The sequence below is a fragment of the Rhipicephalus microplus genome, chromosome 3, assembly GCF_043290135.1.
Source record: "Rhipicephalus microplus isolate Deutch F79 chromosome 3, USDA_Rmic, whole genome shotgun sequence".
In the NCBI taxonomy this organism is placed as follows: Eukaryota; Metazoa; Arthropoda; class Arachnida; order Ixodida; family Ixodidae; genus Rhipicephalus; species Rhipicephalus microplus.
This window is the reverse complement of record NC_134702.1, coordinates 33724540-33741145: the sequence shown is the minus strand read 5'-3', so window position 1 is coordinate 33741145 and position 16606 is coordinate 33724540. Positions and strand designations below refer to the sequence as shown.

The window sequence follows — 16606 nt, the reverse complement described above, 5'->3', positions numbered from 1 at the left end:
TGTGAACATTATGTACAAGATGAACACACATTCTACCCAGAATCACTTGGGGCGTTGAGAAAGGTCGTGTTGATCGACTCCGATCTGCAAGATCAGCTATAGGCTATTCAGCGAGCCAGAGAAGCGGCTCGTTAACAGGATCTCTCTGCCGCCCCTAAAGTAATACAAAAGCTCTCTAGGGGCGGTTGAGATATCCTGCTAGCCAGACGCTTCTAGAGGTCGCTGGATGGCCCATAGTTGAAGAATCTCTACAGGGGTGGTGGAGACCCGTGTACTGTGCCTCCAAGACCAGCGGCTACTGTGCGACGTCAGTGCACCTCAATGAACACCAGATGGTCGAAATTTTCGGAGCCCTCCACGTCCCTTATAACAATATCGTAGTTTGGGCATGTTAAACCACAGGTATAATTATTGCGGTCCTGCTGTATTTTGCGACTTAGTGCTACAGTACTAAGAACTTTACTTAAGTATCCGGAGAAGTGGCCCGCAGTGTCGCCCCTAGGTGTCGCCCTTAGGGCGACACCGCGGGCCGCTCCCACGTGGGGACAGTTAGTGCTATTTTCCGCCCCCCCCTTTTTTGTCAATTTTTTTAGGCCTAGTTCTGCGTAGTGGGTTGAAAGACACCACAAGCGTGAAGCCAACCGACCAACCAGCCTGAAGCTCGCGACCTCGCGCCGTCTCGAGCGTTCAGCGTGCGCAGGCGGCAGAAGAAGAACTGCCGTGTGCCATGGTGGTCGACGTGGCTGCCGTGGTCGCCGTAATCCTGTACTGCATCGCTGTTATGTCCGTCGGCGTGTGGTCGGGCCGCAAGCTTCACAAGGACCACAGTCACTCTATGGTGATTGACGGCCACAAGCACGCGTTTCGCCACCACTCGCACGCCGTACACAGCAACTTCGTGCAGAAGCTCTTCCTGGCCAACGGGAGGCTGTCGGTCACCCTCGGGATCTTCTCCATGACGGGTGAGACGCCGCGGCACTCGGCAGAACAGGCGCGCTTTTCAATGGCACGAGCCATTTAGTCTACTTCCGTGGTGGCTCAACGATCATTCAGCCACCATGGTAAAGATGGGTAACACGCAAATTTGCGTAATATTCGTGCTTGCGGATTCGGACTCACTTGTGGCTTCGTTTGTTGTCGTGTTTTGGCGTTTGTTTCGAATAAAAGAACGCATCGTTGTGAACTTCGTGACCCGATTTCAATTGGCAAGCCCAAGAGCTTAAGGTGCAGGTGAAGTGAAACTACTGAAGGTTTGCTATACCTCATCTCGACACCGAGCGGTTGTGGGTGACACGGAGCGAAGAAAAGTCGAGAGAATGAACCTTAGTCAAATCCGTGTATTTATACATCATTATCGTGCTTGTTGAAGCTCCATGCGTTGAAGCTCCTATAAACTCTAGCACCAGTGTTCTTTTTAGTAAGTGTGGCAGGATTCAACTCTATGGCACAAGCACCAAGTGACGGCTTATTTCATTTTCAAACATTTCTGCTCTAGCGTTTCCGGTTTTCTTAATATTCAGAAAACATGCTTCGAAAACTAAATCAAGTACAAAACAGATAGTTTCGGTACAAGTGGAGAATTGAATACATATGATAACTGAGTATAAGTTTCTTTAAAGTAGGAGTGAATTAACTGTCAGTATAGGTTAATTGAATGCGTTCACTGAAGAACCAGATGGTTTTATTTTAACTTGCTGAGATCTTAGCGCCACCTGGAGGAGCAGATTTCACCTACGCGCTCCACTCTACGTGGCCTCAGAGATCCGCTTCCGCAGTAAGACTAAATGCAAATTTGACCAAAGCAATACACCAGGGCACACATACACCGACGTACGAGTGCCACTAACCGATGCCTAATTAGGGGTCTAAGCTCGCCGCTATATCTATATAACGCAGTCGTTTGTGGCAATCTTGCGCCTGCAGCAACCTGGGTCGGTGGAGGCTACTTGAACGGAACTGCAGAGGTGGTCTACACAAGCGGCATCCTGTACTGCTTTGCTCCGGTTGGCTACGCCCTCAGCCTCGTGCTCGGTGAGTCTCTTAAGTTAGAAGAGAAACTTTAATGAGGGGAGCAAAAAGTTTGATAAGCAATTACAAATAATGCAGCGGAGCTCCTCGATGAACAGTTTTGAAAACAAATAAAGTAGTTTATTTGCTCAAAACCGAGACAAAATACAGATTTTGGAGAGGTTTTTAGGTTAAATGCAGTTATGTATATGTTATGAATAACTTGACTGCGTCACTTCTCTGCCTCTTCTTGTTACCTTCCTTCCTTCTTTGACTTGGCACAATAGTGCTTCACCAGTTGTGTACGACACACACACACGCGCGCGCGCGCGCGCACGCACACAGACAGACAGACAGACAGACAGACAGACAGACAGACAGACAGACAGACAGACAGACAGACAGACAGACAGACAGACAGACAGACAGACAGACAGACAGACAGACAGACAGACAGACAGACAGACAGAAATATGATACCACTTAGGTGCAAACAAATTCAACATCGCGCTTCCAGCTGCTAGCCTCCTGGTTAGCTGAAACAGCATGGACAGCAGCGTGATACTGCAATAATGCGCATGACCATGATTTCATATAAAGACTGAAATGTAATTTAAGTCTAAGCAATCAGCGCGTGCTTTTTAATGCACACGTTTTGCGTCAGAAGTTGCGTAAGTACCACTTACTGTGTGCTTTTAGAGAATGCCGACTTGAACGTTCAAGCACAGGTGCTTCTCCAACTGTAAAAGTTTCTTTCAGAGGAGATCGAACGAATGCGCTCTTTCGGTAGTTGGGGTGTCCAGCAGTGATCGGGATAGAAAACTCAGCAGAGACAACATTTCGAGTAGCTATAAGCATCTTAGCATAGGCAGCTTCTCCATCTCGGCGTCCTTCTATATGCCATTGCAGGCGGCTCTTTCTTCGCGAAGAAGATGCGGAAGGCCCGTGCCATCACCATGCTGGACCCTTTGCAACGTCACTATGGCCGTTGGATGGGCGTCTTACTCTGCCTTCCAGCAGTGTGTGCCGAGGTATTCTGGTCGGCCACGATGCTGGCGGCTTTAGGTGAGCCACTACTGGGGTGTGATCAGTCTTGAGCAGCAGGTTTACCAGGCAATGCCATTTTTTGGGCGTGTTGGTAAACACAACTTGATACGTTGAACGCTAAGAGACAGGGACGTGAGAGAGAAAGGACAACACAATGCGCTAACTTCAACAATTTTCGTTTTCAGGAAACGCCAGCTTATATATCCGTGCACAGTGGCGGCACCAGTCTACCCACTAGCCAAGCAGAAAAGCCCTTTCCCGATCTAAAAGATCAACTCACGGTGCACTTACACATGTGTCACCATTGCGAAAGATAGCATCGGCTTCAATTATCTCTCGGACGTCTTTATGCTTCGCCAGTACACTGCAGGATTCGTGCATAGGTGTGCAACCGCATTCTACGCAATGTACTCACAAATGGCCATAAGTTCACCGTCAGTTGATCTCTTAGATCGGGAAAGGGCCTTTCTGCTTGGCTATAGTAGTGGATAGACTGGTGGCGTCACTGCACGTGCACGGATATATATAGGTTGGCGTTTCCTAAAAATAAAAATTGTTGAAGTTAGCGCATTGTGTGGTCCTGTCTCTCATGTCCCTGTCTCTTAGCGCTCAACATGTCGCCAAGTACTATAGACAAGCACGCGCATTTTTGCTGAGGAGCTATTGTGTGGCAGTTAAAAAAAAATTCTGGACCCGGGGTGTCAAAGGAGCCTGCGTTTCGACCAGCAGTGTTGTCTTCAAGACCGTTTTTCGAAGTGGTTGCTCAAGTGACATCCCATCTGAAGATTTTTTTTCGTCTCTATACAGGTTAATATTTTATCCTATAACTTCTGACTTATTTGAATGCGTAGCAAGAACATCCCGTCGTACATGGTCATATGACTTATAGTGTCCTGCACCAGCAGTGCCAGCGCACCAGGGACGGGACCAGCATCGTATAGCTTTTCCACGGAGGAGGAGAGGAAAGGGTAGGCTGCAGTCGTTGATACAATGAGAGAGCTATTTACCTCTAGCATCACCACTGTAACGCCCGCATGTCCAAGTAGCCAGTGCGTAAGACCGAAATCGGTGGATTCCGCGTACCCACACCTGACTGCAATGATAGCGATAAATGTACACGTTGCAAAATAAAATACAGATGATGCACAAGCATATTGCAGCATCTGTATATGTACGGAAAACCAATTAAATTTGAGATCTCCGCAGCACAGTGTCATGTGTAGTGCTGATAAAAAAAAAGCGAAGGGGCCCGTTTCACGGAGAGTATAGGTTACGTTATGCCTTTTTCCACTTTATTGCGTGTCTCCGTGCCTTTTTTACTTCATTTCTTAGTGCAAAATCACGGCTATGAGCGTTGGACAGAATATACTATTCGTGGTAAAACTCATTGAAACGGCGAAGGACCACCCAAACAACAGTGACGTCTGAGGTAACGACCAGCACAGACGACGGCACTATAGTCACACAAAACAGTACATGTACGCCACGTTCTGTTCCTGTCATTGTTGTCAACGCTATTGGATATGTTTATAACGTATACACCAGCCTGCGCAGTGTATAATTATCTTTTGTAGACTCGTACTTGCTCTTTTAAACATTAGCTTAAGGGTAACAAAGTGTGCACAGATACATGCAAAACAACTCGCGGATTCTTCGTTTCGCGAAGATGATCTCGAAAATGTCATGGCGAGTATTCCGCGCGAGTTTTCAAACGGTTTCAAGTATTCTTTCAACGCGATGTGCCAGCGCCATACTTCGACTACGCAATTCAAGACAATGCTGTATGTCTTTCGTCCTTTGTGTATTCTTCGTCGTGTTCTAATCTGCCGACGCTGAATCATGTCGCGATATATCCCAAGAGTCAGAGCGCGTCGTCTCTAAATCAAGAGACATATTCGCCAAAGGATGAGCAGTATGTTGCAGAAAGATCGCCATTTGCAGGTGACACGGCCGGCGCCATCATGCACGTGAATTCTACTTACTTCGTCGTCATCTTGGCGTCGATCATCCTATTCTACACTGCGCTGGGCGGATACTACTCGGTGTCGTACACCGACGTCTTCCAGTTAACCTGCACGGCCGTGTTCCTGGTAAGGCCGTCTTGTCCCTGCCTCGTGAACGTGTCTCTCCGCTCTGGAGTCCCTCGCAACATTAAGCCCTCCCGTATCACGAGTTGGTAAAATTACCAAACGCTGCCGTGAAAACGCGCTTCCCGTCACAAGTATTTATCACCCATATCGCGGAGGTAAGTCAGTGACGTATGGGCAACGTGCCTGTATATACTTAAGCGATCGCAACACGAAAGCTACAGCGAGGAACTGGGTGTGAAGAACACGGAACACACGGGGTTATTCGCATTCCAGATCTGCGCTATCGATCTTGTCATGACCTAAAAACAAGCCCAAACCTCCACTAATTCAATTTTGCCATCCACTGAAACAGACACATTGCTTCCTTCACTGACGGCTCCCATGCGCCTCTTTCGCTGACGTAGGCGCACGCTACACGTCCCGTCGTCGGGTATTCGAAGCTTTTCGCTCAGAGATATTTTCGCGAATAGAAAAGACAGGAATACATGCGCAAACGCTTTTGAGTGCAAGAACAGTTCTACAGCAGAGGAACAGGCTACAGCAGAGGAACGTGTCGCTGAGCAAGCTGGTGTCTGCGAATGACATAATAGTATCACTTAAGCACGCTAACAAAAGAAGACTGGGGAGGTATTTCACTTTATCCATTGTGTTGATTCTTTTGCGAGTGTGATACCAGCCCACGCATTTTTAATTCTTTTATTTATGAAAACTCTCAGATTACGGCAAACAATATAGCAACATAAAAAACAGATAGAACGTTTATTACCGGGGCCTCAGTTTTAGCTACAGCGGTGACAGGAATAAAAAGTGGTCTGGGAGAAATAACAAACCTAAAGTTACAGACATGTATCCAGTAAAAAAAAAGAATCAAGGTTTTGATAACATAATGCTCTTAGGTTACGCGCACATAAAAGAAAAATGAAGGATAGATTCGATTTTACAATGGTATGGTTTAAGTTGCTCGAAAGAAATAATTATCATGACCTGACACCACTGTGACCTCCATGGCTGCATTTCTGGCTTCGATCGATACGAGTGCGTAGAAAAATTCAGTCAGGAAATCAATCCTATTGAATTCTACAGACCTTGCTATAGACCTTGCTACTCAGGCAGCCCGAAAGCTGTTCGCTTATGGTGCACAGTACGCGAAACCATACTTATACCGCTCACCACGGTTGTAGGAAACCAAGCTCGGCAATTTCGGTTAGGCAATTAACCGAGGAAGTGTCGGCGTACATGAAGGTGGCGTTAGATGCCTTAACCGATGACGCTTTCACGCTGTGTAACATAGGTGAACCAGGACTGGCACTAACCACGGTTCAACGTGGTTAACCATGGTTGGTCATAACTGCGGTTATTTAACCTGTGTAACATGGGTATTAGGGACTGAATCTAGGACTGCATCACGACAAGCCAGTGCCTCCCCTCTGCGCCACGCCAACAGCTGAGATGAGGCTCAGAATATGTGCAGCTGTGTGTACTGAAAGAGCGCTGTCACCGTTGTGCTGTCACGATGTCATTGCGACACACACCTTCAAAGGTTATCCAGACTCAGACGCGAAGTAAGCTTCCATTTTGTAAGCGACGAAGCCACTGACGCCACACGTTTGTGATTATGGTGCAGTCGAAAAGGCAGCTCACGCGAGAGGGTATTAGGCCTTCTCAGACTCCTATAGCACGTGTGGCTGCTAAATACACGGAGCCGAGCTGTTTCGCCGTCACGTTTCATTCAAGCTATTCAAATAAAGGTACAAACAATGAGTCTGCACTCAGCCCTCTCACCCTCTCACCCTCTCACAACACCCTCTCAAAACATTGTAATTTGTTCGTTAGCTTCTATCGTTACCCGGCCGCTTTATAATACGTATACATACTCAGCTGTTCGTTCGCATGCAGCTGATATGCGTGCCCTTCGCGGCAAAGGCCGGCGCCGTCAACACGCTACGGCCTCCACATAACGACTGGGTCGGTCAGATCACGCCGAGGGACATTATGAGGATCCTCGATGGTTTCCTGGTTACCGCTCTGGGAGGCATTCCATGGCAGGTGAGTCGAGAAGGCACAACTGCACCATCGATGAAGACCCCGATACCCCTCATATCCAAATATCCTTGTGTAAAAACTAGCGTGAGCACGTTAAAAGAGTACATTACCAAAAAAAAAACAAAAAAAAACTCCCAAGAATTTCTCCGAGGGTGAACATGGTTAAGTGCGAATGCACGGAGTGATGCTATGAGGGGGAGTAAAGTTAAATTACGTTGGCATTCGCCAGTGAGTTAACGTAAACTCCCCCGTGTGATCACATTGCGATTCCCAGGAACCATTAGACCCTCTCGGGAAATCTTGGTGAGTTTACGCGTATATGTGAGAGAAAATTCGCACTATAATGATGTTTATGTCCGCGGCCTGCTTCACCCGCTTGCGCTCGGCATCACGGGCCCTTCGCCGCACTGCCTCGTCTTCAATCGGCGCGACATCTTCAACGACGCGTGCAATGCTCGTATTCGATTGCGTTGTACTCGTTGTTGGAGGTATCGCAGTCGAGGTTGATGCCTACCTATGACGACTTGCCGATCTCGAGCAAGTCGTGGCTGCGCGCGCAGCCACGGAGCGGAGGGCGGAGCGCACGCAATCACGTGGTGTGTGACGTCGCTGCGCCGTTGCTACAGACGCTCCTCTCCGCTCCTCGCGCCGTTGCTAGGGGAGAGGAGGAGGCGTACCGCTGATGGCGGATTCAGGGTCACTTATTAAGTGCAATTGCGCACAATAACGCTGTGGTTGAACATGTGTAAGCTAAGTTTTTTCGGCATGAAGCACCAGCTGCCGCATCTAGAATTGCACCACAAGACAACACACAGACGCAGCTCGGCGCCATCGGCGCGAACGCGCAGTGACCTTGGATACAGCCAGAGCCTCTGCTCTAGCAACGGAAGTTTGCTGGCGGCACGTTGCCGTAGCTAATTTCGGCAGCCATACTGCAACTGTTTATTTTCGCAAACACGCCACACTATAGCGTTCAGCAGACGGTATTTTGGTTGACGTTGCGAACTAACGCGAGGTGCAGCTCGGGAGACGCTAGCATGACCTTGACTGAGCCTGAAGACCAGATTCATGTAACAAGGCGCATTCTTTGTTCATACACCTAGCGGAGCAAAGCTACGTCGCCCTAAAACGTGTTAACGCATACCGTCACCAGTACCAGAAGCCGGCTGTTTATGTCCGTGGCAGGGCACCTCCCAACGAGCTCACATTAATCCCGTGTTGCGCGGGCTCATTGCTGCTGTTGCTGCTCCTACACAGCTGTAATCAGAATATTAAATGTTCCATTATGCTGCGCAGGTCTACTTTCAGCGTGTTCTGGGCAGCGATAGTGACTTCACTGCCAAGATGCTTTCGTACGTGGCTGCCATGGGATGCCTGTTCTTGGCACTGCCACCAGCGATCCTCGGAGGCATAGCCAAGACCACGAGTAAATAGCGTCACGTGTGATATACATTGTGTATCTTGTGCTGCAGCAAAATGCATTTCTTCATTTCGCTAAGATTATTGCGGAAGTACACCCCCCCCCCTCCCTCTGCTCACAATATTTCGCATTTGGCATGTATGTATTACACGCAAACATACATTCACACAAGCATACATAAAACATAGTTAAACTCCCCTCACATCCCCCCCCCCCCCTTAAAGAATTTTGTTCACGCAGGTGTATGACCTCATACTCGAAGAAATGGATTATAAAAAATTGAACGATGAGCGCTGGGTGCTTCCTCGCAGAACTAAATATATCAAGTAAAGAATTACTTGTCAGCTGCCGTTACAATTAAACAAATTGTACCTTGCAGACAGTGAAATAACGGGTGTCACGCTTTCTGAACTCCACCGCTATTTTACCAGCTCTTTTTAACATTGAAGGGCTCTGCCTCGAATCGCACTCCTGAAAAAAAAAAAACAAATGTAAAAACACCACCACTGCTACGCATAAATTTTGTATCGGTACTTGTAATTGCAATATATGTATTCTGAGTATTATGTGCTTCCGCATACGTTCGCTGTATTTTGCGTTTCGTCGCCACCACCGCAGTGTGCAGTGTGTTTGAAATGTTTGTATTTCCTATTTTGGCTAGTGTTATGTGCCTTCAGCGTAGATAGCGTTTTGTGGCATCTGCCTGATGTGTATAGAGGAGTGAAAACGTAGCCAAGCTCATGAATGCGCGTATATTTTTCACCCCTCCATCAACTTTGCATTGTGAGAAGTAAACTATATTATTATTATTATTATTATTATTATTATTATTATTATTATTATTTATTCACCTTGTCACAAAATCTGATGGAGACCCTCGAATCTCACCACACTTATCGATAAACACCGAACGTTACTATAAGGAATGATTTTATAAGGAATGATTAGCCTTAAAAGCAATTTTCCTCGCCTCGGTGAACAAGCTGCACTAAACTCCTTTAGCTGGCCAAATAGTAGAGTAGCTGTGATTGCGCATGGCGCAACGGTCTGTCGCTTCTCAGACTTCACTGCGGCCGGCTACTCGGGCCCGGCAACACTGCGCGATCAAGACAGGTCACGTGTGCTGCCTTTCTCGATCCGCTACCTGACGTCACCCACGCTCTCTGTGCTGGGCATGATCGGCATCCTGGCGGCGGTCATGTCGTCCGTCGACTCGTCCATGCTCAGCGCCTCCGCCATGGTCACCTGGAACGTCTACCACGCGCTCATGCGACCGAAGGTATGTAAAATGGAACACGCGGTGGCCAAGGGCGTAGGAAAAACTGTATTATTTGAAGGGGGGGGGGGGGGGGGGGGCTTCGTAGATCTGAAGCAAGGGACGGGCAGGCCAATGGTGATTCTACGCTCTATATGTCAGGGGAAAAAAACGTGGCTGATTCACCTACATAGGAATCGGTATAACACAAGAGTGAAACATGTCTTTATGAGGTAGTCAAGCGTGCATTTTTATTGTGCATTCTTTCAGCAGCAGCAACAAATTGCAAAGTCACGTTAAGAATGGCAAGCAATTCGAAACTTCCACCGCGCACGCACCTCAAGCAGAAACACAGACAGACAAAGAACTTTATTGTCAAGCAGAAAGCACTCACGATATATACCACTATATGATTATGAGAGACGCCGTAGTGGAGGGCTCCGGAAATTTCGACCACCTGGGGTTCTTTAACGTGCACCCAAATCTGAGCACACGGGCCTACAACATTTCCGCCTCCAGCGGAAATGCAGTCGCCACAGCCGGGATTTGAACCCGCGACCTGCGGGTCAGCAGCCGAGTACCTTAGCCACTAGACCACCACGGCGGGGTTGCACAGCGCAAATGCAGGCGTGAACAATGATGAGTGGGGCGAAGTGTCCATCTGTTCGTCCGCGCATGCTTCCGTCCGCCCGTCCGTGCGTCCCTCCGGCCCTGCTTCCGTCCGTCCATCCATCCATGCATCCATCCGTCTGTTTTCAGGTGGGATGTCACTTGGTGGGAAGCGGTTGCTCAAGTGGCATCCCACCTGAACCACTGAACATTTGCTGGTTTTTGTTTCGTGAGAAAACATCTCCAAGCCACACGAACACACATATAGAGCCAAAAGCAGGCCAGAGGTACGAATATTACACAAATGTGTGTACTACCCATCATTCCCAAGCTCGCTGAAGCGCCGTGCGTTGCAGCTCCCATAGACACTGCAGAGTTTCCTCTAGTGTATATTAGCAAACTCTATGGGACGCCGGAAGCACTGGAACGCACATGCATCAAAGCAACGCATTTCATGACACGCCTGCGATTATATGGCAGGACCGGTGCCTGACGTGGCAACGCCGGCGTGACGCGACAAAATGAACGCCGGCGAGCACGCGCATCGCGTCTAGCCGAAATGTATTGGCGCCTTGACTGTGGCCTGTAGTCATGTTCACACATGACACGCATCTCATGATCATCCTGTTTGCACCAATCACATACCTTCGTCATCCATTGACGTGACATAATACCAAATTTGGCATATGTGAAACTAGCGAAACGGCCGCGAGAGCACCATGAGTGAGGCATGTAGTCATATTGTTACATGACACGCATGTCGTGATTATCATGTTTGGATGTGTCATTTACCCATGTCGTCCGTTCGCGTCGCGTAATACCGAGTTTGGTGCACGTGAAGCTAGCAAGCTAGCAAAACGGTCGCGAGCGCATCATGAGTGTAGCATGCAGTCATGTTGTTACATGACACGCATCTCATGTTCATCATGTTTGCACCAGTATCATACCTTTGTCATCCATTAACGTACCGTAATACCAAATTTGGTATAAGTGAAGCTAGCGAAACGGCCGCGAGCGCATCATGATCATGGCATGTAGTCATGTTGTTACATTACACGCATCTAATGATTATCATGTTTGCACCAGTCACATGCCTTCGTCACCCATTCACGTTCTGTAATACCAAATTTTGTATGTGTGACGCTAGTGAAACCGCCACGAGCGCATCGTGAGCGTGGCATGTAGTCATGTTACATTACATGCATGTCATGATTTTCATATCAGGGTCGGTCGCTTGTGTTCGGCATGCAATCACGTCATGTGAGAACATGACTAAATGCCACAGTCAAGGCACCAACACATTTCGATGTGACGCGGTGCGCGTGCTCGCCGGCGTTCATTTCGTCGCGTCACGCCGGCATTGCCACGCCAGGCGTCGGTACAGCCATATACTCGCAGGCGCACGCCGCGCTGCGTTGCTTTGACGCATGCGCGTTTCAGCACGTCCGGCATCCCTCCGTCACGAGAAGAGGGAGACGCAGTGCTGTCTGGGTAACGCATCGGCACGAAGTGCTGAAATGCAGCACGTTGCATTTCGCGCCGGTTGCCGTCGGGCCGCGCCGACGGACGCTGGTCGCGCCTGGCGTCAGACTATGGAATGCTCGCGTTTTGCTAACGTATAGCGTCGCTGTGCCCAGCGTGCGCGCGCGTCAACGCTACCTTGGAGTATATTGGGCCCTTCATGATGCGCTCGCGGCCGTTTTGATAGCTCCACATATACCAAATTTGGTGTTACGTGACGCCAATGGATGACGAAATACATGACTGGTTCAAACATGATAATCCTGACAAGCGTGTCATGTAAGAACATGACAACATACCACGCTCATAGCGTCCTCGCGGCCGTTTGGCTAGCTCCACATATACTAAATTTGGTATCACGTGACGTGAATAGATGACGAAGGTAAGCGACACATCCAAACATGACAATCATGACACGGAAGTCAAGTACGGCGTCATTTACCTCCACCTCCTAACATTGTGCTGATTTTAAAGTGACATATCAACATTTCTCATTCGTGCTCGCATATTATCGATTCCCGCAGTACGTGGGATCTGCCAATTTTTTTTTTCAACGAAACTAACGTGACGGAAGTACGTCAGCATATCCGTGGTGGACCCCAGCATAAAACGCTGTCGTGTTAAAGAAATTTCGGGGAGAGGGCAGGGGCCTGGTTTGCCGCCGTCTGGTTACGCCACTGGTGGTGGCTTTGGAGTTCTATAATAATTCATGGGGCTTTACGTCCCAAAACCACGATATAGTTTTGAGGGACGCCGCAGTGGAAAGCTCCGAAAATTTCGACCACCTAGGGTTCTCTATAGGGTGTGCCTGAATGTAACTACACGGGCCTCTAGCATTTTGCCTCCGTAGGAATCCGGTCGCCGCGGCTGGGAATAAATCCCGTCACCTTCAGGTTAGCAGTTGTGCACTGCTGCATGCTGTTGTGTTCTTCCGGAATGCGATTCCATTTTATCTAAACCTTATTTTACATATCGGATTACTATTACCGTATTTTTTGCATAGAACCCAGACCAATTAACCAGCAAATTCGGAGCTAAAGTATGGATGCAATTATAAGCAAGTTTAGCACGCAAGATAGCTTCAAGGCAGTGCTCTACGGTACAACAAAAAAGACAACTTCACTACAAAACGCGATTTTTTTTTTCAATTTGTAGGTGGGGCGAGCACGTTACTTGGAAGGGCGTGATATAGTAAGCGAGAAAATGTTATTGCTATCCTCTCTATATAGCTAGGATTTGGCCAGCAACATTTTTGCAGTAATGACGGAACACTCCAATATATATCTAAAAACAGAAATGGCGCAGCAAGCGCTGTGACGCACAAGGCTGGGTTACAGGAGAGTCAGAGGTAGATCCAGCGACTCATTTTACGGGGGATGGGGGGGGGCGGTTGCCCCCCCTCCCCATCCCCCGTAAATTACCGAAGGAGGGGGGGTTCTGACTCTTTAGTTTGTAGTAGCACAAATACATTTAATGTGTGTTTACAGTGGTCCAACTCATTTGTTCTAATTGGTGATAGGAGGTGAACGACAAGCACTGAAAAAAGAAAGGGGGTGGGGAGAAGGTCGATTGCCTCTACCCCCCCCCCCCCTCTAGATCCGCCACTGAACATAGCTGGTGGCCAGTTAGCTGGACCTTGCTTGGCTTGGCTTTTGCCCTCTCAGTTGACTCTTCCCCATCTCTAGCTATACTATAGTGTGCATAGCTATGCTTGCTGTCTTTTTAATCTTTTTTAGTCTATTTCCGTCCGTCTGTTTCAGTATCCCTTTTATCTGTATTTCTTCGCTTTCTCTCTTGTTCTCTCTTTCTCTTTATCTCTTTCTATATTTTCCTATCTACGACACACGCCTCAACCTCAACACAATAAATGCTCTGCTGTAAAACTCCTTTAGCGCGTTATGCGCTACATAAATCGGTCAAATCCGGCTGCTCAACACACTGGTCCACTAAAGCTTCACAAGGCAACGCACAGGCAATGAACACCGATTAGGGCCGCACATTGCAGCATCTCCTTATAACCACCTTACACTGGGTTCTCGGGCTGTAATTGAGCACGTGTCAGTTAATTATGGTCACAATTTTGTACTTACACGACAGACGGCAAACCTAAACCATAACAATAGTCTCTAAAGATGATTGTGTTGCTCGGTGTTCCGCTGGTGTGACAATGTCGAATTCACGTATGCAGGCATCCGAGAAAGAAGTGGCGCTGACGCTGCGCCTGATGGTGTGCGCGATCGGCGCGTCGGCCACCTACCTGGCGCTGTCGGTGCAGTCTGTCTTCAACCTGTGGATCCTCTGCTCGGACGTGGTTTACGTGTTGCTCTTTCCGCAGCTGGTGTGCGTCTTCTACATCAAGCACACCAACGCGTACGGCTCCGCCAGCGGTGAGGAAGCAGTGAGGTTTGCCGTTATCGCGTCACGGTCGGACGATGTTCTTGAAACGTTTGACTACCAGTGTTATCGCAGTACCGAACAGGAACTGCTGCGCTCTTTTTCACTGAGGCACGTTCGAACGTCATAGCTCCTTGAAAGCAGTGTGAAAAGCGGTTTCAACGGCTTAAGAAAGCTACACGTTTGCGCTATGATTCTGACAGAGAAGCTACTTAAGCTGGACAAATAACCTTGTGCGGCCACCGAAAAATCTGCGCTTATGTGCCACAAAAAGGGGCTACGTGCCAAGCAGACCCTAGCATAGCATAGCCACACAATATAGCCAGGTATTGGAAAGTCATTAATTATGGCTGTCAGCTGCCCAACTAAAATCTCTTTGGTGGCCGCAGCAAGCGGACAAATTTGAGCTGAAAAGTTGGAGGCAGTCGTGCTTCTACACAGTTCTACTTTGAAGAATTCTTCTGACTTCTCTGTGCTCCGAGTTTTCCCGCTGCAACGTTCCTTTGAGGTTTGCATAATTACGCATGCAAGGCAATGAGCACTGGCGCAAAGCTCCTCCCCGAAACGCCCCGACAGGAGCGTGCGGGGTGTCGTAGGTATAGGCAAAGGTAATAAAGGTCACCGTATTACTACCAGCTAGCGATAGCAAGCAAGCACTGTTCGTTACATCAGGAAACCATATTGCATCGATCTACACCACCTTGTATGCGTAATCGTACAAACCGCAATTAAACTTTGCAGCGAGATATCTCGTAGCACAGACATGCCAGAAGTTTTAGATGCGAAACAGCTCTTTGACTAGCCTGTGTAACACTGTCCCTCCGTGCGTCCGTACGAACGCGCCGCAACGCGTTCCTTTTGCCGCAGGTGTTAGAGCGATGCCAAGTAGGTCACGCCGAAGCTGCACGTTGACGTCACGCTTCCCTTGCAGTGCGCACTCGCCGCTGCTACCGCCTCGTTCATTCACCCGCAACACCTGCAGCTACCACCACTCGCTCCCCTACCGCGACCACCACTCGCTACACCACCGACTCGTCGGTTCACGCGCAATAAAACTGTTGCGCCCCTAACGTATGCGTTAAGACATGCATGTACCTGTCAGGCTCTCGCTTCACCTTCTCCACCACTCGCAAAGCACGAGCACAGACCGAGTGGTAACACTCTTTCGGCTCGTTTATCTGCGACGGAGAGGACGCCGGAAGACGACGCTCCTTCACCCGCCAAAACATCCACCGAAGCGATTAGGCCTAACCCAGCCATCGCTTGAGACGAATCTTCCAGTGCTCATTGCAGCACCCGCGTTAGCGCTCTTCAACCCGTGACGCCCCTCGTGCGCAACGCTGCTGCTTCGCATCCAATCAAGGTTTCCTTTATTGGTGTGAATTCTTCAAATGGAACTGCGTAGAAATGCAAATGTTTCCAGCTTTTCAATACAAACATTTTCGCTTGCGATAGTCATTAAAAAAGTTCATTAATAAATCTTGATTAATTGGGAAGCTGACAAAGATTATTATTGTCTCATTTTGCGTCCTACTGAATACACGTTATCTGCAAAGATTATGTTTATGTCCTCCCCATGAAGCCATGAAACCATGAAGCTTAACCTCGAACGCCCGGTATATAGCTAGAAGATCTCTAAGTGGTTATGCAAAGAAAAAGTAAAGTGCCGCCCGTAACTGTCTATCTTTACGACGACACCTCAATAAATCGGTAAAGGAATGGGGTAATGGGAATAAAAGGGATAGGTGAGGTAAAGGGTAGAGAACACAGGGAAAAAATTGAAAATGAGACTCATTCAATTCTCTTTCCCGACACGCGCTCGAATAAACGCAACGCGCAGCCGACCAAGAAAGCCACCGAGAAAGACAAGGCACAAGTGATGCGCACAATTTAACGCGGACAATACGAGTGGGGTCTTCCAAAGTCGCAGTGTAAGTCCAGTTGACGCCGATAGTTGCGCCACTTCAAAGGGCCAATACTAAAGTGCCTCGACGAGGAGGGCCGCAGCACAAAACCATCACTCCGGAGAGTCGACTGGGAGAATTGGGATCACAGCACGTATTGCCGCAAGCAGTGTGCCAATCTTTGCGCCCGTCGACAAGCCGGCAGAGGCCGGCGGCGTCGACGAAGCGGGCGGTGTCGTCGTCGAACTCTTAGAGACGGCGGCAGCAACCGACGGATGCGAGGCAGCGCGCGGTGTCTGCGTCGCCTTCGTGTGGT

At 48.7% G+C, this 16606-nt stretch overlaps 2 protein-coding genes across 2 annotated transcripts; both read left to right on the top strand.

The window, feature by feature from the left end:
• The first annotated feature begins 727 nt into the window (after positions 1-727).
• On the top strand, positions 728-3154 carry LOC142802779 (high-affinity choline transporter 1-like). Its single transcript, XM_075887817.1, has 3 exons — positions 728-962; positions 1897-2031; positions 2917-3154. Exons 1-3 carry the CDS (start codon positions 728-730, stop codon positions 3102-3104), a joined length of 558 nt encoding a protein of 185 aa, XP_075743932.1. The 3' UTR covers positions 3105-3154.
• Positions 3155-8224: 5070 nt separating this feature from the next.
• On the top strand, positions 8225-14516 carry LOC142802778 (high-affinity choline transporter 1-like). The gene is made up of 4 exons (XM_075887816.1): positions 8225-8257; positions 8484-8613; positions 9669-9886; positions 14181-14516. The coding sequence occupies exons 1-4, from the start codon at positions 8225-8227 to the stop codon at positions 14514-14516; spliced, it is 717 nt and encodes a 238-aa protein (XP_075743931.1).
• The last annotated feature ends 2090 nt before the right edge of the window (positions 14517-16606 follow it).

Bases quoted from the DNA above. Each gene is read 5' to 3' on its own strand.
- LOC142802779 (XM_075887817.1), top strand. From the start codon at position 728: ATGGTGGTCGACGTGGCTGCCGTGGTCGCCGTAATCCTGTACTGCATC. The intron at 963-1,896 runs GTGAGACGCCGC...TATATAACGCAG, and splicing joins CGGGATCTTCTCCATGACGG to TCGTTTGTGGCAATCTTGCG. The intron at 2,032-2,916 runs GTGAGTCTCTTA...ATGCCATTGCAG, and splicing joins CGCCCTCAGCCTCGTGCTCG to GCGGCTCTTTCTTCGCGAAG.
- LOC142802778 (XM_075887816.1), top strand. From the start codon at position 8,225: ATGACCTTGACTGAGCCTGAAGACCAGATTCAT. The intron at 8,614-9,668 runs GTAAATAGCGTC...GTCGCTTCTCAG, and splicing joins AGGCATAGCCAAGACCACGA to ACTTCACTGCGGCCGGCTAC. The intron at 9,887-14,180 runs GTATGTAAAATG...TCACGTATGCAG, and splicing joins ACGCGCTCATGCGACCGAAG to GCATCCGAGAAAGAAGTGGC.